Here is a 21,017-nt window from a genome sequence, read left to right on the forward strand (position 1 = left end):
GCTGAACGAAAACATCATTCAATAAAACAGCTCCATAATTCTCATAGGGATTAGAGTCATCAACTGAAAATCCATTAAGAGAAATAGATTAAGCAATAAGGCAATGACCATCTTTACTCTCCCTCTTAAACGTAAACAACCTCAGAAACAAAACCAGACCATGTTAAATGCTGCTTTTGCCAGCAACGCCGCAGAGGGGCAGAAGCTCTTTCTGGTTCATCCATCGCCACCCAGAAGGAGCTGCTTCATCATAAAAATCGTCATCAAATAAAGCCTTTTTGTTTAAGGCTCTTAAGGCAAAAGTATCTACAAATACAACACATCTCAGTTTAAGCAGAAATACAACCCTTCGCTGCTTTCTCCTCTCCAGAAAAGGCTAAATACAACGTCTCCTGCTCGACCCAAATACAGAAGAGCTAAGCATTTTATTTGGCACCGAACGCAACTCGATCAACATGGCCATTTTCCTTGTTATCAAGAATCGAGGAATAAACCAGCTGTCCTCTTTGCCTGCAGCTTGTAAACCTAGGTTGGTTGTTAAGACTTTGTTTTTCACCCAAGAAGGGAAGTCCTCAGTCAGAACTTGTTCTTCTAGAACAACCTAAACTACTTGCCGTGTTTGCCTCATACGGCACGCACTGAAATCAAACAGCTCTTTAGGGTAATTAACATTCCCTGACTGTAATGCTGTGCTAAAAATTTGATGGTGGATATAAAAAAAAAGCTAACAAAATCATGAGCTTTTCCATAAAACCAATAAAAAGCTGTTTTCTGTCAATGCCCCTGAGAAGCCAAAGTGAGAGAGAAGCACACCTCCCAGTCAAACCAAAAATACCAGCAAACCCACAACATTAACTGAAGCTGTCTCAGAAGCGATATCAAGTGGGGAGCAGGGAAGAAACGCCACCGGCATTCATATCTCTGTCCCTACGGCTGCTCTGAAAGCTCAGAGCATTCCCAGGTGGCCGCTCGAGCTTGGGCAGTGCTCAGGCCAGGGGACATCCGCGGTATTTTCACTGTCTGAAGGCATAAAACCGCAATTCCGTACTGCTCAAAATGCAAAGCAATTACAAGCACGATCCTGTCTCTGAGCACTTCAGCACAAAGGTAGGATGTTACCAGTGATCCAGCTGGTCCAGCTTTAACTTCTTGCGTGTCGCCTGATATCAACAACAAGCCACAGAGAGGCTGGTTTGAGGGGTCTTTCTAACCCTTAAATCAGCTGATCCATCCCTGCCCTTGGACTTGAAGCATGACGTTTTATATTCTTTTATCCTACCCGGCACACCTTGAAGACCCACCCATAGAAGCTCCCATTCTTTAAGCCCTGCCACACTCGTCCCCTCAGGCTCGCAGCAGGGATTTCCAGGGATGAGCAGCGCACGGCCACAAACGACGTCCCTGCACGCCGCCGGCACGTGCTGCCCTCAACCCACCTCCTGCTGCTGAACGTCTCCTCGCCCTTCCCACCTCCCTCCCCAGGGAAAGGGGCAAGAGGAAAGCTCACGCGTTCACTGCGAACCACCGCTCTGAAGGCAGTCTGCCTCGAACGCCCGGTAGTTTTTGTGATTTTGGAGAAGGCACGGCGGGTGTTACCGAACAGGGAACTCACCTGATTTACCTTAAGATTGCAATACTTCCAGCATCAGTTTTAAACTCGGTCCCTGAGAGATGCCAATGTTTATTTTATACTCGTATTACTTATATTTTATACTGAACATGCACACAGCAAGTCAGAGTTTTCACCGAGCTACCCACAGCCCTTATCAGGCACTGTTCATCATCGGTGCCTTAATTCTCTCCTCCTTCCAGCAGCCTGCGATCACTTGTTTCTTTTCCTTCTCATTAAAATAATGATTTCATCTGGCAAGGAGCCACCACCCACAGCACTAACTTTACCTGAACAAGTATCATTAGTTCATTACAAGGCAGCGGGGCTGATATTTCCTAATCCCATAATTAACTTTAATCTGTGCAAACCTGAGGCAGATAGGCTATCACAGCCTCCCTTGCTCGTGTTGGAAGTCTCCGATTCTATATTTAGCTAAACCACAAAGCGTTCTGCTGCAGAAAACACCCATGCAGGAGATTCAGAAGTTACACTGGGTCGCACTCCTTGCTTCCCGATTTACACAGAAATAAGAGTCAGAAAACCAAGACATCTTTTCCGATGCATACACTGAGCTGCTGAGTATCAGAGGGGACAGTCCCAGCTCAGCGGGGTCCAGCGGAGCCTGGACTTCCTGGTATTTCAGAGCAGAAAATATTCCAAGTTGGAGGAAATGCAAAGAAAATGAGAAAAGGCAGAAGGCGGAGGCAGTGGTGAATGAATCGCTTATCTAAGTGATGCCACTGGAGGTGACATATTAGGTACGTGCAATAAATCACACAACATCTTATACGCCATGTGAACATGAAGCAAGTCTATTGTTCGGTGCAGGAAACAATGCGACCACTTGTTTTGGTGAGAATCGGCAGTGATCGCTGATGAAATAAGGGACCAGAACAAGTTCTGCAGCTCAGCTCTGATCAGGACTAACCTTCAGCCAGGTTCTCCTTTGCTTAACACACCTGCCGTGGGTACCTGAGAGATTCAAAGGCTTTTTGTCAATTGAGAAGGAAATTAAGCTAAATGCGTCATCATACTAACACCCAACTATCTGCAAGAAAGAAATATTTTATGTACAATTCTAGGTCACCTTAAAAAACAGGAACAGGAGAGGTTTAGAAAGAAAAAAACCCAAAACCGAAACCAAACAAACCCTGGCTGGACAGGACTGAGGAAATCTCCCTTTGGCAGAAGTTCTGAGAGACGCCACTCAAATGATTAGAATCAAGGCGGCCAATTCTTTTGGGAATTTTTAGGATGAAAAAAGGTGCAGGCAACGGAAGTGGTTACCCTGAACGTAAGCGCCAAGTTCAGAACGAACAGATGGGACAGGCAGAAAAATAGAGGAATTAGCAAGAAGGGAAAACATACTGCTGTTGGCTGAAATAGGTACATTGGCCATTTTGGACACAGGTGCCTTCTGACTGGAAGGAGACCTGCGAGGTGGGTACCAGGCCTAAAGCAGGGGACGTCGCTAAGGATAGGATCGGGTAATTTAGCCGTGAAGAAAATGCAAAGGACAGATTTAGAAGCAGTTCCGTTCTTCCAGCCAAGGCTGCCTGCTCGGTTGAGTTATTTTTAATATATCCGCCTCTCTGCTTATTAACGGGGAAGAGGAAGCAAAATCTCATCACAGAAAGTCTGAAAGCATTTCAGAAACATCCAAGGAATTTTCATCTGTTTCCTCTTGCATGTCAAAAATTATTTCTGAACTGCACATATATAAAAGCAAAGAAAACATTTTATTGCTTCTACAGCTATTTCTTCCAGGAGAGAATAAATCCAGAGTTTATTTGTTGCCAACGTATTGTACGCGACAGGACAAAACAAACCGAACCGAATTACCGTACCGGTTCACACGCAGACCTATGGGTATAAGGATAATAAACTAGCTTTTAAAATAAAGATTGTGAGTGCACAAAATTTTACACCTAGATGCTTAAAAAAAAAAAGCTTGGTAATACAAATTAGCCATCTGCATAAAGCAACCCAAGCAGAAGACTCCGAGGGTTCAGATCTTTCAGTGACCTTTACATCACTGACGCTCAGCCCCTCCGGGGAAAACATGTCAATCCACTTCAGATTAGGTTTTAAATGTTTTTCTGATTTAGAAGTCCCTCACAGCTGTGTTTTGCAATGGTTGCTTCTTCAGCCTGACAGTCTTCCAGCCTACCCAAACCTGGTTTCTCGTTGTCCAAAACCCGAACGCCCTCGCTAACTTGCCTCTTTGCAAATGAGCTTCAGTCGCAGAGCGGATGAGAGCAACCCCCACCACCCCAGAACTTCTGTGACCTGGAAGGTGTGCACAGAGGCAGTACTACTTTTTCCGTCCCACATTTGTTGCCAACATCGCTTCTGCTCACGTCGTGTTTAGGTTGTCAAGAAGAGTGATGACCCTTTGAAGCGCAAGAGGGAGCGCAGGTAAGCATACGGCTGCACCGCTCCTACCTGCGCCCAAGCAAACACGTCTCCTGGCGTCCCCCCAGCCGCGGCGCGCAGCCAGGAGCTCGCTGCACCGCTCTGGCGGCTATCGACAGGGGAGGCGAGCACTCCTGCCTGCGTGAAAGGACTTGACATCGCTGCTCAGGCTCCGAAGGAGCGACGTCTGCAATCCAGGCGTGCTGCCACTCGAGCTGACACTGCCTCACCTCACGACTGCCAGAGTTATTTCAAGTTGGCGCACCAAGTAGACCGTAAGGAACAAGGTAACACCGAGATGATGGAAAGGGATGGAGATAAGACACGTTGGCACCTCGGAGCAGGGAGGTTTCTATTGCCAAAACCACGTTCTACAGATCTCTGACCACGAGTCTTAGAAACTGAAGCACCTCTAGAGAAATTATTAGAGAAAGGCAAAGCTCTAATTAGACACAGAATCTGATTCTGTTGAAAGCGATTACTGGCAGCTGGAAGAAGGGCGGATGATCAGAGCCTCGCGCAGGCAGCCAGGAGCCGCCTGACTGACCATTGGGTGTCACTAACACACCACAAAACCAGGGAAGAGAACTCCAACCGGCAGTTCTCGCAGCGCACCACCTTACTCAGAGACCGCCTTTCCACACTCACCGCTGCAGAGAGCTCAGCTTATCAACCCAAATTAAACGTGTTCGAGCTCTGCCGGAACAGCGCAACCCTCGATCCACCTGCACGTTACTCTCCTCTCTCACATCGGGGTATTAGTTTCAGGCTTTATATTAGTCCTCTGAAGGTTTAGCAAACCAGCTGGCTACAAAAGTCATGGGATGCAAAAATTCTCACACAAGTCTGTCTTTATTCCCTGACACATTTTCTTTCCTCTTCCCGTGCAAAGCTCTTGTTAATACGGGCAACAGACAAAGCACACAGACCATCCTCGCGCCCGAAATCTGGGAGAAAAGCAGGTTTCTTGCTGGCTGAAGCTGGCAAGAGGGACACAGATGTCGTTCCAGGATGGAGAACAAAGATTAACTACTCTTCTCACAGATTTTAAATGCGGGAAGACTGACCTCATACATCACAGCACCACTGAAACAACAAAACGCTACGAAATGAAACAAGCTGGTATTGACGCTGGGCGATGGGAAAGGCTCCATTGTAACTGGGGCTTGGGGAGAGAGGTTACAGAAAGTAATGGGGAAATTCCACTTTGAATTTCAGCACTGAAACGGTTAGGAAGAGCTTAACTACAGAAAACGTTCTACCCATTTACTCTCGCTGGCCCCCTCAGACAGAAATACCGAAAGGTGCTAAAGCTTAATGGAAAAGCACAATCCTCCAATCTTTTTGACACAGGTTCAAAGGTTTTAACTTCGGTAACGCCCTCACTTTAACAACACGGCTTGCAAATCGGAAGGGTACCTATGCTCGCAAGAGGGAGTGGCAAGAGGGTACTGAAGAGAGACCTATAACCGCTGTGGATACCACAGATTTTAAAAGCTATTAGTCAGGTTCAGGATCCCAGCAAGCAATTCATGGCTGGTGCTGCAAGAAATGTGGCAGAACCTGCCAAGCAATTATTTTTTTAATATATTTTTCCTCCATTTTTGCCTATCCAAAAACACATCCTTTGTTCTAACTACCAGAACCTGAACCGTGTCGGTCTTTTCAGGTGTCCTGAGCCACCCACCCTCTGCCTGCGGTCTGTGAAGTCAGTTAGTTGCTTCCTAGCACCCGCCTGCTCGCTCCCCAGGGAGGTAAAAATCAGCAACATACCATCACATGGTAAACCTCCTTGCTTGGGAGACGGAGAGCTCTGCACATCGCTGACCTCGATTTCTTTTCTTTCCAGTAGAACAGTTTTGCTGGATTCCACCTCGGTGCATTTGCTTTTCGGAGAATCAAACCGAGCAGCTCCATCGGTGGCATTTCTCGTCTCCTTCTTCGCTGCCGCCTCCTCCCTCTCTTTGTCCTGGCTGCTGATTTCAGGGATTTGCTCCAGCTTGCTGTGATACAAGCCTGGGCTGCCCAGCTCCTTCTTGACCGAGTTGCTGCCGCCGTTCCACTCCTCTCTCTTCTTGGCAGCCGGCTCCTCTGCCAGGAGGGACTGATGCTCCTTCACCACCAGGCTGGGCAGCCCCGCACGGCTCTGCTCGGGACCCAAGCTGCCGACAGATGTTTGCTCTTCTGACACGGTCATTGACCTTTTCATCGGAGCACCCGGCTTCCTGGCCGTGGGGCTCGAGCACTGGGTCAGGCTGCTATTAGGAGAGAGCAGACCAGTAGCGACGTCTTCTCTAAGCACCGGCTCAGGGTATTTATCAGCCAGGTTAAGGGTGAGGGGCACCGACAAGTGAGAACACTCTGACATTGCACGCCTCATTGCCTTCCTTTGGTGGGCAGCCCTGTTCAGAAAATTGCCGTCGTCTGCACAGCTCAGCTTGTCTTCCATCTCTTCCTCCATTTCAGCGGTGTTATTAAAGTAGCTACTTTTGGAGTCATCTTGTGCAAGCTCTACGGTGGTAGTTGGAGGTTCTGGCTTAGGTGCCGTTGAGGAAGAAGAAAATCCACTCTGCACATAGTTGTCATTAACCACCCCAATTACACAATAGCTGGGGGCTCCATCTTTTTTCACGGTTGCTTCTTTAGACCCGGAATTGTTCGGCAGGATGGGGTGGAAATTTGGATTCCAGACACTGATTTCCTCTTCCTTCATGTATTTGCTGGGATCACTCTCTGACACACACAGATTGGGCAGGTTTGGGTCTGGCTGGCATTTGGTCTCCGTTCCAGCCTTACCGGCTGCTTTCTCCTGGTCGGTGATGGCTTCATTTTTCCCCAGCCCAGGACCAGATTTTTCAGCTCCTGCCGGTCCCACACGAAAATCTGTAGTTTTAGGGTTTGCAAAGTTCCCTTCTGCAGAAGGAAACGTTTCAGAGATCAAAGACCAGCTCTCAAGGTGACCTGCAGCTGACTGGTATTTTTTGCCTTGCACCTCAATTTCTCTTTTGTCTTTCTGAGCTATTTTTAGCTCTTTGTCTAGTTTTCCCTCAAAGAAGCAGAGCTTGTCCTCGTCCGTGAAGCCAGCGTTCTTAACGAGCCCATCCTTAATCGGTCCCCCTGAGTTTACATTCAAGCCAATCTCATTAAGCTTCCCCTCAGTCCTCTGCCATTCAAATTCAGTTTTGCCGAAGTCTTTCGGGGACTCCATGCAGTGGAAGGCTTCCGAGAAGCTCTCCGCGTTCTGGCTTTTGCACAGCTGGCTGTATTCGGAGAGAGATGCAGGCTGCTTGTTGGAGAGAGACATCTCCGATCGCTTCGCTTCCTCCCGTGGCTGTAACACCAGCTCCGAGCGAGCCGAGCTCGCAGGCTGCTGGCGCCGGTGACGACACACCATGCCCCCTGTATTCATGACAAAACTCCTTCCTCCCACCCCCCTGCCTGCCGCACGCCTTCAGTTACTGGATTCAGCCACTAGTTCAAACGAAAACGTCAGGTTTTATCCTTTTGTGAAAATCAAGAGGAATACACTTCTGGAACAGAAATACCCATCTCTGGCGAGATGCTAGTGGGGGGATAATCAATTCAGCAAAATGATTTGTCTGTGAGCAGCATTCCTCGGGTTGTCACACATTTTGGGAAATATTGCCATCTCCTTTTCCCCTATCGAACCCTATTATGAGCAATGCATTTATAAGTGTTAGTGCCTCGGTGTTTGTAAGAGCGGTTCATCAGCAGGAATTAAGGTCAGCAATTTTCCTCCCCTTCAACAGAACCAAAACATCCCCCCCCCCAACAAGCCCAACCCCAAACACTACAGCACAGAATGGCCTCTTTCAGCACAAGGGCTTTGTTTTCAGTGAATTTTAATATATTCTTTTGGAGTCAACCGTGATCACAAGTGTTCCTGTAATGAGGATTTCACAGTCCATAACCCATATAAGCAAGCGGACAAAGCTGAAAAAGATGAAATGGGTCAGGTTGGGAGAGGTTTTGTAGCCTTATATACTGTAAACTTGATTTTTTATTTTCTTTTACATTTGTACATATCCTATACCATTTTTGAGCCGCGTTTTTTCTGTCACACTTAATTTACACCTAGCATTTCACATTTTGTGCTGGTCTAGTCAAAACCCGCCTCAGGGCATATTAAGCGCACTGCTCGGCCATCCTGCGAAGCCTCTGCGTCCAGCTTCCTCAACAAGGCTTTTCTGACCGCCATTCTCAGTTTGGACTCTGTTTCCCTGGTTAAACTGGGAGCCCACCCAGGAGTGCTGAGGCTCGCTTCCCGCCACTCAGCCACCGCTATCTGGATTGCTGCTACTGCATTAGCACCAAACTGCAGAGCTGTCGTTTTTCCTTCAGTGCCTGGCACAGATTAACCCTTGACTGAGGCAAATCACCTTTAAACCAGGGTTACAAGGTTTTACAGACATTGACTATTACAGACATCAATATACTCCAGTCCAGGAGGAAACTTTGTCCTTACAGCTCATGCAGTAAAAGGACTCCCTGCTATAGTTTAACTGAGCATAAATGTATTTTTACACCCGGAGACAGCAAGCTACACTACGCCCCCTGAATTTAACCTGCTGCTGAGAAATGCTACAATCCACACATTTATCGACTTGTATTTAAGCTTTGGATTTAAGACACTGCTATATTTAAAAACAATGACTAAGGAACTGTAAGTTATCTGAATCTTTCACGACACCCTCTAATTAACCAGAATAGTTCCACCCACAAGCTTCACTTCTCAAAAGGCCTCAACGATTTTTCTGTACTTTAAAATATTCATAGGTGTCTTGCTAGTGGAAAACGGGACCCTAGCTCAAGGCCTGCCTTCTCTCTCGTAACTGGTGCAGGACTAAATGCTTGCAGGCACTTGCTCGCTCTGGAAGCAATAGGTCTGCTCCCCAAAATGGCAGCCCTTGAAGCCAGTTAATCCCACGGAATTACTGTTATTCCTCTACCACACAACCAATTCCAAAAAACGACTTTTGCAGCAAATCTCAGTCCATTAGAGATCAATTAATGCACTTCACTGGCAGTGAGGGAAAGTTGGTAAAGCTACCTGAAACCACCTAGTAGATTTTTATTTGATTTTTGATTTTTTTTAAAGCAAACAGCTACCAATTACAATAGACACTGGAGAAAACCCGCATCGATTTAGGGGCAGGTACTTCAGAGCCCAGTATCACAGAAGAGATTTGCAATGTCAATATACAGCCCATAACAACCACCGTTGCTAATTTAATAACTTTTTTAAATTTAGGAAATGAACCATATTCAATACCTGGGATGCTCGGGAGCCGGAGAATGCTTAGCTACGAAAAATCTCTAAATCTAATATTTAATCTCTCAGGACATTAATGGAGGTAACGTAGAGTTCGTAACACCGTGAGCTTTTCCACAGTTTCACCCCGCCTATAGCGTGCTGTTCCCAGGCACCCATTCTCAGTTCCAGTGCCCCAGCCCATACCTTGGCCAAAGGCTTTTTTTCTTTTTCTTTAAATTTATTAATATTCTGCTTCTGGAGCTATGCCACGGCTGCTGTGCTAATTCAGCAAGACCAGAACTCACCAACACTCAACACACAACCAGTAGTCCCAACACCAGAGTTTTGGTCCCAGTTCTTCCTTTAGATTCTGACAAAGCTTAAGTTTTCTAAAGAATTAAGGGAAGTGGCACTAGTCAATGAAAGATCTGTAGGAAAGGGTGGGAGGATGTTCAGAAAACAAGAGGACTTGGACAGATTTTGAAGAACAATGCAAATGAGAAAGGGCCCATGCTAAAGAGGACTTGGGTTAAGAGACTTCCTAAAAGAAAGCCCATCCACGGCTTTTACCCTTAGTGCAACTTTGAAGAAGATTTCCTGCTCTTCAAGAATCAAATTTGGGGTTTCACAATCCTTTTGGCTCTCCACCACCTTTCTTTTCAAGGATGTGTCAGATAATGGCAGTGAAATAGTTATAAGCTCTTACAGGTCAGACCCTGGTCCAGCTTCTGGACGTAGAGACTCACCCACGGCCTGGAGCTTCTCCTAACCTTCCAGTGGTGAGAGCAGCCTGTTTCACAAGGAAAGGGGTTGTATTTCACCCGTTCACATCCCTTGTCATCATTAAATCCTGTCTTTTCGTACAGGTGCAGTCGACCCAGATAAACCTGTCAGGGAAGCTGAGCACATACAGCACAGGTTTCAGTACCAACATTAAACACATCCGTAGTCACTTATCCGAGCTGCTTAGATATATTTTGGTGCTTACACTGTACCTCTGAACGTGAGTGTTTTGCAAGGGAAGACATACCCCTGTGCTGAGCAAAGGGCAAAGCCCACACGCTTCACTGGGCTTTACCAGGTGAAGCCTGGCTGCCCGGGCTGAGGCCGTGCCCGTAACCAGAGCAGGCTAAGATCACTGCATCAGCACGTCACGACTTAATACCCAATCTGCAAGCTTCCAGCCTCGGCAGATGAATCAGCCTAGTGTTTCTATTTTTGCTTCGCTCCCGAAGCTATTACTTATCCCTCCTAATGCCTTTGCTGGTTTTGGGTTTGGTTTTTTTTTAATCTAACACAATCATTTCTGTGCAATCCTTTGCACCGGTTTCTAAGGCAACCTCGCTTTCCAGAATGATGAGCTGCTCCTCGCCAGCATCTCCAACTAACATGATCTCTAATTAAGTGTTATTACCAATAGCAGTCAGTGATCGGACTGACCAGAACCACCAGGATACGCTCTGTCTACAAAAGCCAGGACTGTAAAAGTGCAATTTATACGCTCACTCGCCTCTATGATCACACACACACACGGGCGCTGCTTGGCCGAACACTCACTGCGTGGAAAACAAGCAGCAACACACGAAGCCTGAAGTCTGACGCCACCCGCTGAACTCAGAGTCCCACCTCGCGGCCTGGAAGAAGCCAGGCTAGAGGATAAAAAGGTGAACCAGAGCATTTAGTATTCCAGCCTCCATAACTTTGCACTAAAAGCTTAACATTTAAAAGGTGCGGAGCTGTGCAATGCTCAAACGCAGCCTCATATTTATAGGACTGGCCATTTACAGACCAAACCCCATTTACTTTAGAATTTACATATAATGCATTAAAAATCCTAGAGATCAACCAAAACCAGAACTGAAACACACTCAGCGTTTCCAACTCAAAATATTACCAGAATTTGGTTATTGTAGGAGTATTTGCTAGTGGAAACCGAGAAGAGGCAAAGCAAAGCCAACTGAACGATACACAAGCAATGAACCAGCGACATCAGCCAGCAAAGATGAGGCTTGAAATTCAGATATCCCCGAAAATCAAACATCACCACTAAGGAAATGTCTTCAACATTCTTGATCTGGCAGAATCTACAAACAGAGGTATATTTGTTTTGTTCCCAGCTTTTCTTGAAAAGCAGAGTGTCAAGGATGAGCAGGAATAGAAAATAAAGAAAACAAAACTCAGCAAGCCCTACGCAAAGAGCGTGGGGCGCCAGCTGAAAGTGGCTGCTGCATGAGACCGACCAGCAAGAGAAAAAGCCAGTATCACGTAACACAGTGCAAAACCAACTAGAAAAGACGAGCTGGGCGTACGCGGTCAGTTACAACTGTGCTGAGCCACCCTTCGAAGGACATATTCAGAGCCATGCACTGACTCGCCAGAAGACAACCAGGCCTCTAAACACCCGGTATCTGCAAAATCGTCCTCTAAGCTCAACTCACCTTTTAATTCTGGGTAGAACCGATACCTCAGCAAAACCTTCTGTTAAAGTAGAATCAAATACAAACACACAAGTGCAAAACTTTAGGGGAAAAGCAGATAACAGCCAAGTTCTCTTGCTGCTTCCTAAATACGTTTAGTTCTGACATGGGAATTGGCTGGTGCTGCTGTTTGGTTTTCACTTCTCTCATACCTGGGATACATAACAGGTCTTAAATTAATAAAATAAGATAAATTAAATTAATGAACGAGCTGCGATACGACATTACTCTGACCATGCCGAAAGCCTTATTAGAGCGCCACTGTTGTTACAAGGTGCTCGTCCCCGCCTGTGTTTGTGCTGATGATTTCAGGCACCTGGATGCAGTCACGCAGCCAGCCAGTCCCCTGGCCCATCGCGCTCGCGTAGCCCATCAGCTCACATCAGACAAACGCAATGACAGTTTGGGGTCCTGCAGGAGAATTACAGGCATTACGTGAATGAAAGGTTACTGTGGAAATGCTAAGCTGCCTTAACGTTATAACGACACCAGTATAATGGAAACCAGTCGGGAAAAGAAAATATTTAGAGAAAGGGCTTCGCTGTGGCTGTAGAAGAAAAGCAAATGTTGTAATTAAGCAGGGATGGCATTTCCTGCTTTTAAATGTATCTTATTTACACACGAGGGATTTAGAGCTGTTGTATTGAGAAATATGTACCGTATTACCCATGGCGATTGTGTCAATGGGCTGCAAAGACAGCTTGTCGTCAGCTCCGCCGAAATGACGGGCGCTGGAGGGACGCCCACAGAAGGCAGCGGCAGAGGCTGCGACAGAAGCTTTTGAGGAAAGAGGGGACTAAGCCTCAGATGACCACTTCGACAGGCCCCTCCAGCCCGTGTCCGGGAGAACACTTCAGAAGCGCAACTCTCTAGACCACAACGTGGCTACGCAATAAGCTCTTCACTCTGCCCGCACCACAGCCCGCAGCATCGCGTACTGGAGCACCGCTAGAAGAGACATACGTGAAGATAGCCCCTTCCTGAAGACCTTACGCAAACCAAGAAACATGGGGCGACACAAAGCCCAAGCCACTGAAACTAATTAATTTTTCTTTTTTCAGGAGACTATTCTTTAAGGCTGAATTGGAGAAAAAAGATCTTTTCAAAGTCTCAGTGTTGAAACCCCGTTTGAAAAGTAAAAGGGAAGAGGGATGCTCGCAGTCAATCTGAATCAAATGGCTCAATGCTGGATGAATTAAAATCTTCCATTGTTTCCTCTGTTAACCATTCCTCAACATCGGAGCCCCAGCCCTGCATCAGCCAGGGCGCCTGCTTGGAAGTACAGATTTTAGGACCCTGCTTTTTAGAAATAATTCCCATTTTTAGTTCTAATTCCACACAAGAGGTAGCATAAAGGCTCGGTCACATTTTAAAGGCTGATAATGCCTGACATGTTTTGGTTATCATCTCAGCTGCCTCCTGACATTAAAAGGCATAAAATACTTTTCCAGAAGAATCTGGGGTGGTTCTTACAACGACAACAACAAAAATGAGAAGCTGAAATAAATCCAAGAGATGTGGTTACGGGATTAAATTTAAATTGCACAAACAGCCTTACATGCAACATTTCTTAACTCTAAGCTGCAAAGTCAAAATTAGAAAAAAAAACCCGAGAAGTTTGCAGGCCTGGTTTATAAAAGATACATACAACTTCTGTGAGTGCGAGGAATCTGCAGCATCGCAGTTGCCATGACTCCCGGGAGAGCTGTATCACAAAGCTGGTACCTATTTTAGCAGCACATACAGGAGCCCGATGCATTTAGGAAAGCCGTCCTGTTATTCTAGAACACACCGTGTAAGACATGGGAGCCTGGCTAACGGGGTTTTGAACTTCAGCAGAAGATTCCCCAAAGTATCTACAGGCATTATTCCGATAGCAGATCACTGACTGCCCACCACGAAGGGAAGTGGCTTACACAGGCAGATATTAGACGTTGTGAAGTATGAGCTCCACAGTCCTGCCCGGCGAATACAGAGGAAGCGTTGGCCAAGTTCTGGTGACACATAAAAATATAAAGCCTTTGCGCAGTGAATTGTTATCCTAACAGGAGGATGAACTGGCATGTAGAAGGCACGCCCAGTCCATGGCACCTCCAACGCAGTGAAAAATTGAAATCATTGCACTAGGTGACCTTTAAAGGTCCCTTCCAACCCAAACCGTTCCACGATTCTGTGAAAATCAGGACTACAGTAATGACCTCCTGCATCCCTTTAGCTCCTTCTCTCTGTCCAGTAAACAAGCACACTCATGTTCACGGTCTTGAAAGCTCTACACTTTCCCTCCATTGATTTCTGGTTTTAACTTGGGTTCAGCCGATGCATGAGTTCACCGTTTCATCCTCAGATCCAGCCTGAGGCACTTCCACACCAACTGTGCCAACTTAGGGATTCACTCTGGGTTTTGCTGGTGTTTTGCAACTCTCTGAGCAGCTACTTCGTCATGAGTTGGGCAGCGGGTGGAAAGCGAGTCAAGGCGGTAACATATCCGGATGACAGAGCAAATCTGCTTCCCTGCTCGTCCGCTGCAACTCACGCTTTGTCGCTCAGCCCAGATGTTGCACCGTCACCATGAGCCTGCCCGAAGCTACACCAGCGGCCAGGTCTGCTGCCAGCGCTCGGCGGCAGCCCCGCACCTGACAGCACTCGGATGTAAACGGCTGTAGGAACACGTCAACCAGCATTTCCAAAACGAGCTCAGCCATCCTGAGCTTCTCTTAGAAAAGCAACCGTGAGTTTATGAAGTGCTGAAGGGATTAAAGCAACCGAATGTTATTAAAGTCCCGTGCAAACTTAGGTGAGGCCAACTTACAGATGCAAAGTATGTCCCAACTTACTCACACGCTGATGTCCTACTCTGAACCAGGAATCCTTCAGCTCCGTACGCGCTTCACCTGGGCAAAGCGTTCAGGAGGAGCTTTTCTTTTTTGCACGGATCTGCTACTAAAATTCTGCTCCCTTGAATACAGCAGTTAGCGAAGGAAAATAAAGGCTTCTAGCAGACAATGGAAAGGCTTTAAAGAATTTTTTTTTAAAAAAAAGATGCTGCCTTTAGCTTTCCCTTTATTTCGTAGCATCATGCACCAAAGGACGTTACTTCTGTGCAGGCACAAGTTCATGCAGAGAACACCACTTCCACTAAAATAGAACTACTTCAGGTTATGCAACACTCATTAAAATTACAAAACCTCTCAAAAACCTGACCAGCATGTTAAGGCGCACTTGAGCTCTGTTTGTTAAGTGAGCGGCTGCATCATGCAAACTGGCAGCAAGGAGCTCCGCAGAAACAGAGACAAACTTTCATGCCTGATGACAAGGCAAAAAACCAAGAGCACCTACGGGCACGGATAAACTTCCCCGGCTACCTCTGCAATTCACAGAGGATACGGCCAATTCTTTCTGAGGCAGGTTGGGAATGAGCAGAAGCGCAAGAATGTTTTTAATTTCATCTCTATCCATACTATAGTTTCCATTTCAAAATTCCTATGAACTTCATTGAATTCTATGAAATTAATTCCATCTCGTTTCCTGTGAGCACGGGGATCTTCATCACTGGACAACAGCCAAGGTAAACAGCCCAAAACGCTTCCCGGTCCATCCACAGTCTCAGAGCCAGAAAGCCTTAATGTCCCAAAATGCTATTGCTTTGTTACAGCCCTGCTTTAGTAAAGAGTACTGTTCTAGAAGGAAGCACATTTTATAGATGTAGCAGTTCAAGGTAGCTTAAGATAAGGTCGTTAACCAATTGCAGGAGAAGTAGATGGTGCAGTTAGCCCAAGGCAGGATTAGCACCAAACCCCGCAACATGACAGCAATCGAGAACATTTCCTACCACAGAAATACCCCGTTCCCGGCCCGCCAGGGGCATCCAGTGCTATTTAGTGATCACGATGATTCACTGTTGCACCGCAGGTGAAGGTCGCTTTCAGTCTCGGGTGGCAAGATTGTTTATTAAATATTCTACAATACATATGTAAAATTAACTCTGAATGAATCAACAAGCAAAACAAAACAAAACAAACGAAAAACCCAAACCAAAAAAAAAAAAATCAAGAGTTCTGGAACCCAGACCAAGCCGTCAATCCTTCAAACTTTGGGAATTAGCACTGTGAGACAGGCAAGCAGAACTAACAGCCTTTTAAGATCAGCCAAAAAACCAGTCATGCCACACTCGCTTGTGCCACATAGGATTAACGATTACGTACTCATGCCAACGCACTGACAAATAGCAGGGTCTTGCACGCAAGCTGCCTGGATTACTGCTGCTAGCTCAAGGCACAAGCACACACCTTTTTCTTGCCTCTGCCGGCTCATACCAGCGGGTTTCAGCTGCCTTTGTTTCTCTCGGTCTGGAGCAGCAGACCTGGCTGGCAGAGGCGGCACCCCTCTTGACTTTGTGGGTCTCATGTAGCCTTTCATCTGCTCTGCTGCTTTCACTCTCTCTTTCTTTGCCTCCTTCACAGCTTTGTGCTCACAAGGCTCCTCTTCTTTAGCTGCATCTTCAGGTTTACCATCTTCAGACTTGGGCGCCGGGGCGTCTGTCAGGTGAGCCTCCCTACCGTGAGCAGCATCCTCTTCTGCAGGCTGAGAGCGACCCTTATCATTCTCTTTGGGACCTATCTGGGTTGTTTGGGCAGCTGTCAGATTTAAACCAGCAGCCTCCGCTTCAGCCGCTTTATTGTCCGAACTGCCCGGGTACTTCAGCGAGCCCTGCTCGCTCTTCCTGCCTCCATCCAGCTCAGGCTCTTCAGCTTTACCCTCCACCAAGGCCCCCGCCGCAGCCCGCGACACGGCTGCTTCGGCTCTGCTCTCTGGTATTGCCGCAGGCGCTGGGGGAACGCACCCAGGGCCCTTCTCTCCAGCAGGGCCGGTTGCTTCTAGTCGCTCTGTCCCTTCGGTACCTACAGAAGCCGGTCTATTCTTTGAATCTGCCACCTTCTGAGGAAGGCCTGAGGAAGCGCTGTCAGTGTTTTGCTTTTTATCAGTGGTTCTAATTTCTTTATCATCCACCTTTGCTCCAGGAGAAAGGTGAACTTCGTCCTTCTTTGCTTTAATGTCCTGTTTAACTGAATGGTCCAAAGAAAGTGGTTTACCTGCCTCACTCCCATCCTGGGAATCGGCCTCTTTGGTTTTGCCATCTTTCTTTGAAACCTCTTTTCCAGTCTCTCTGTGTCCCAGGTTGGTCGGCTGCTCGCAAGATTTCTGCGCCTGTATCTCCTCCTTAGCACCAGGTCCAGGCTCTTTGCTGCTGTCCTCTGCTACTGCTCCAGGAGGAGGAAGCCCCTTACTTCTCACACCCTCACCTATCTGCTCTGGGGAGCCAGGAGGAACACTGCCAGTGTTACCGGGGCTGGTTACTGTGGTCTGAGCAAAGGATTCAAAGTCGCTTCCTTTATTATTCCAAAGGGGCAAGTTTTTAATATTTCTGTTTTCATCTACCAAATCCATGTCTGCCATTCCATACCCCATCCCGGATCCTAGGGGAGGCTGTACCTCCCTCCTGTTTGTTTCTGGCTCTAGAAAAACAGGCTGCTCAGAGGCCTTTTTAGGCTTTGGCTCTAGAAAAACAGGCTGCTCAGAGGCATTTTTAGCCTTTCTACTACTTCCATCATAACCCCTCTTTTCAGATCTATCAGTAACTGCGGCCAAAGCGTGATCTGCCACTGCCGGATGCTCTACGATAGGAGGTCCACCCCCCGTGCTGCAAGGAGCAGGACTTTCTGCTTTAGAATTGTCAGTTATCTCCATGCCACGAGGAGGAAACGTCTCTGCACCTGCTTTATGCTCCAGAAGACATGGCTGCTGCAAGTCAGCCTCCATCTTTTTGCTTTTCTCTTTATTACTTGTGTGTGATTTTCCTGGCTCCAGAGGTACAGCAGGAGCTTGTACTTTCATAGTATCAGTCAGGTCACCTAGCAGGCTCGCTGAAGCACTGGAATTAGCCTCTTTGCCTTTATCAAAAGACTGAGTTGGTTTAATATTTCCCACCTCTTCACCTACTGCAGGGATGTTACCTGGACCCAGTGCAACAGAGGGCTCAAGACTATTTTCAGCCTTTTTGCCTTTCACATCTCTACTTTTTTTCTTAGGCTTGTCCATCACCATCTCCCCGTGCGCCACAGCTGCATCTGTCCTGCGCGCTGGGAGAGGCTCGGGCGTATCTAGTTCCTTACCTTTATTCATGGGCCAAGTTTCTTTAGTGTTGGCTATTTCTGGCTCTGCTGTCTCTATTTTATGACCTGAAAGAACCAGCTGATTAGAGAAACTTCCTCTATTGCCACCCTGGATGTGAGGCTTTTCCTGCACCTCTTTGGTTATACCTGTCAGATTCTCTAGCAAAAGCTCTCTTTCAAAACCAGCCACCTTATCTTTGTCAAAGGTCATTTCTTTTGTGCTTCCAGCCACCTTCTCTTTGCTTGGAAGATTGCTTGTTTCCGCCCCAGCCTCCAGAAGAGCTGCCTGCCTCAAAGGACTTTTTTCAGGTTTTTTTCTTTTCCCATCACTACACCTCTTCCTAGGTTTGTCTGCCACCAGCGTTGCATCAGAACTTACCACACCTGATTCGCCTGCAGAAGCACTTCCAGCCTCTTTGCCTCTATTAATCAAATTTACCTCTTTTGTTTTGCCGACTGTGTCAGCCAGAGCAAGATGCTTTGCTTCCTCTCGCCTACTCTCCCGCAGGAATGGTTGCTCTGGAGCACCCAAATCGGCTATTTCATTTTTTCCAGTGCCTTCTTTAGGCTTCTCTGTTACCAGTTCAATTGGCCTTTGCACTTCAGCTGCATCTGATGGATTCTCCTGAGGATGCTCAGCAGCGATACAGCCCCTCGCTCTGCCCTTATCACTAACTTCCTTAGTTTTATCAATTAGGTCAGGAAAACCACTTGGCTCCGTCTTATTCTCAAGAAAAGGCTGCTGGAAAAAACCTCTTTCCCCTTTTTTACTTCTTCCATCACTACCTCTTTTTTTTGGCTTGTCCGCAGGATAAGCATGTGTAATGCTTCCTGACAGAGGTCCTCCGGCAGGAAAACCTCTGCCTCTATCAGGGAAGGTTGTTTCTTTTATAGGCCCATCCGTCCTCCCTCCATCGGTGAGTTTGCTCACATCCTCCGAGAGCAGCATCTGCTCAGAGAAGCTTTTGATTTTTTTTACTCTCCCTTCACCACGCTTTTTTTTAGGTCTGTCCATCCCATGTGCAATATTGGGATCTTTTCCAGTCTGCTGCTCTAACGCAATAAATCCTCTCCCTTTGTTTCTATCAGGGGAATCTCCTACCACCACTCCGTCCACTGGTTCAGCAGCGGCGGGAGGACTGGCTGCGCCAGACTTCGCTGACAGAAGAAATGGCTGCTCCGAAAAGCTGTCAGCCTTTCTGTTTCGCACAGCAGCCACTTCCTCCGGTTTTGGTAAAGCTAACGGTGTGACAGGGGTTTTAGTATTATCTGTTGGAGTCTCCGACACTCCCCCTGCAGAGTTCAAGTCAAGGGCCACGCACTTATCGGAGGACACTGCTTTAGTTTCATCAGCTGCCTTTGGCCCGGTAGGAAGCCTGTCCGACGGGGCGGCAGCCTCTAGAGGGGCAGGCTGATGGAGGGATTCCCTTTCAACAGCTTTGCTTTTTTCACAACTACCTCTTTTCTTTGCTGCTTCTTCCAGTGACCCCCTGGAAGCCCGAAGCTCACGGTGGGCAGCGTCACCGAGCGCTCCACACCTGGGAGACGTGCATTTAGGCTCCTTATCTTTATCAGAAAGGAGCAATTCTGAGGGTTTGGTCTCTAAAGCAGTTTCTACTTTGCTTAGACTGATCCCTTCTGAAAGAGATGGTGTCAGGTCAGCACATGTCAACTCCTTATACTCCCTCTTCTCATTTTTATCAAGAAAATCTCTTTCCATGGGCTTGGTTGGCACCTGTGCTGTAACAGATTCCCCTGCCTTAGTCTTGCCTCCCTGCTGCAAGGGAACCTCTTTTGTTTTGCCTTTAGATTGCAACATCACGCCGTCACCTCTCATTTCTTCTGTTCTCATGGCGTCCCCTTTTTTTGCACCTAACACAGATTCTAATGGCACGTTGGGTCTTGGGGCCCGCTGCCCTGGTGCTGCCACCGAGAAGGCACGCTGCTCCTCCAGGATGTGGCTTCCAGTTATTATTTGAGCATCCCTCGGCATATCTGAAACTCTGCTTCCTGAGGCAACTGCCTGCTCTTTGCGAGCTTCAGCAGGCATTGCGGGACAGACATCTGGTTTTTGCAACTGAAGAGCAAATGAGGAATTTCTAGGAGCTTTGGGGACTGCTACGTTTTCATCCCAGAACTCCACTGTTCTTGGGAGCTGGTTTCTCTTTTGTTTCGGTTTCTTTTTCTTTTTCTTCACAATGGCCAGAGAACCTTCCAAGTCCCAGCTCTCCCTTGGTACGTCTCTGCAGCTCTCCACAAACTCTGACAGCATGCTGGATGGCTGCTCAGTCGCCTTTTTAAGCGAAACCCTTGTGCGAGGGGCTGCTCCAGCAACACATCCACGTTCCACTACTGAATAGGGGTCTACTTTTGGGTCAGTGCTCTTCTGCTGTGGGAGACCTATTAGACGTTCCTCTGGTACATCTGTAATAGGCACTGGTGCAGGTTTTGCTCTGCCAAACCTGCGTTCACTTGATTTGTTAGCTTGCCTTACTTGTGCGGTAGGTAGACCTGGAATACAGGAAGCCTGCTCAAACATCAAAGTGACTATTCGCTTTGTAAAAAAATAAATATACTCTATACGTGATTTTAGCCATCTAAAGCAGTCCACACAGTCATATATGCAGAATTTTCCAGCACTGATACCACACTAATTCTAAAGCCACCTCAGTAAGGTTGGGATAGACATTTAAACTCAAAACCCGTTTAAACTACTACCGATAAATACGTCAATGCTATTTGAAAATACGTAATTCCCGATACATGCTCTTACCCCACCAAAAAGCACGAGTTCTTGTAAGGACATGCTATGGCTTTTTAAAAATGCATTAAGGATCGATTTTGTCGTAGCAAGACAAGATAACGGATACACTTTTTATATCTCTAGCTGGCATCCTTCCAAAATGTGAAAATTGAAGTTTAGTGGAAAGATGAGACTGGGGAAGAGAAGGGGCATAACGGGGAAGGGGGAGCAAAAGAGCTAATTTTCCGAGGGCACCCCCGGTGGAAGCAGTGGAAGGCAGAACCTCTCAACAGAAGTCATTTGCTGTACTCCATTATAGGCAGCG

The 21,017-nt window shown here is 47.1% G+C and overlaps 1 protein-coding gene across 12 annotated transcripts in view; it reads right to left on the reverse strand.

The window, feature by feature from the left end:
• MAP4 (microtubule associated protein 4) overlaps positions 1-21,017 on the reverse strand; it is a 167,532-nt gene that overhangs the window by 34,748 nt on the left and 111,767 nt on the right. For 10 of the 12 annotated variants that reach the window (XM_075082085.1, XM_075082087.1, XM_075082084.1 and 7 more), the window contains one exon: positions 16,066-20,460. The exons of the other annotated variants lie outside the window; for them this stretch is intronic. In XM_075082085.1, the coding sequence (XP_074938186.1) occupies positions 16,066-20,460 (4,395 nt within the window). The remainder of the gene's footprint in view (positions 1-16,065; positions 20,461-21,017) is intronic. 12 annotated transcript variants of the gene reach the window in all.

The sequence above is a fragment of the Phalacrocorax aristotelis genome, chromosome 2, assembly GCF_949628215.1.
Source record: "Phalacrocorax aristotelis chromosome 2, bGulAri2.1, whole genome shotgun sequence".
In the NCBI taxonomy this organism is placed as follows: Eukaryota; Metazoa; Chordata; class Aves; order Suliformes; family Phalacrocoracidae; genus Phalacrocorax; species Phalacrocorax aristotelis.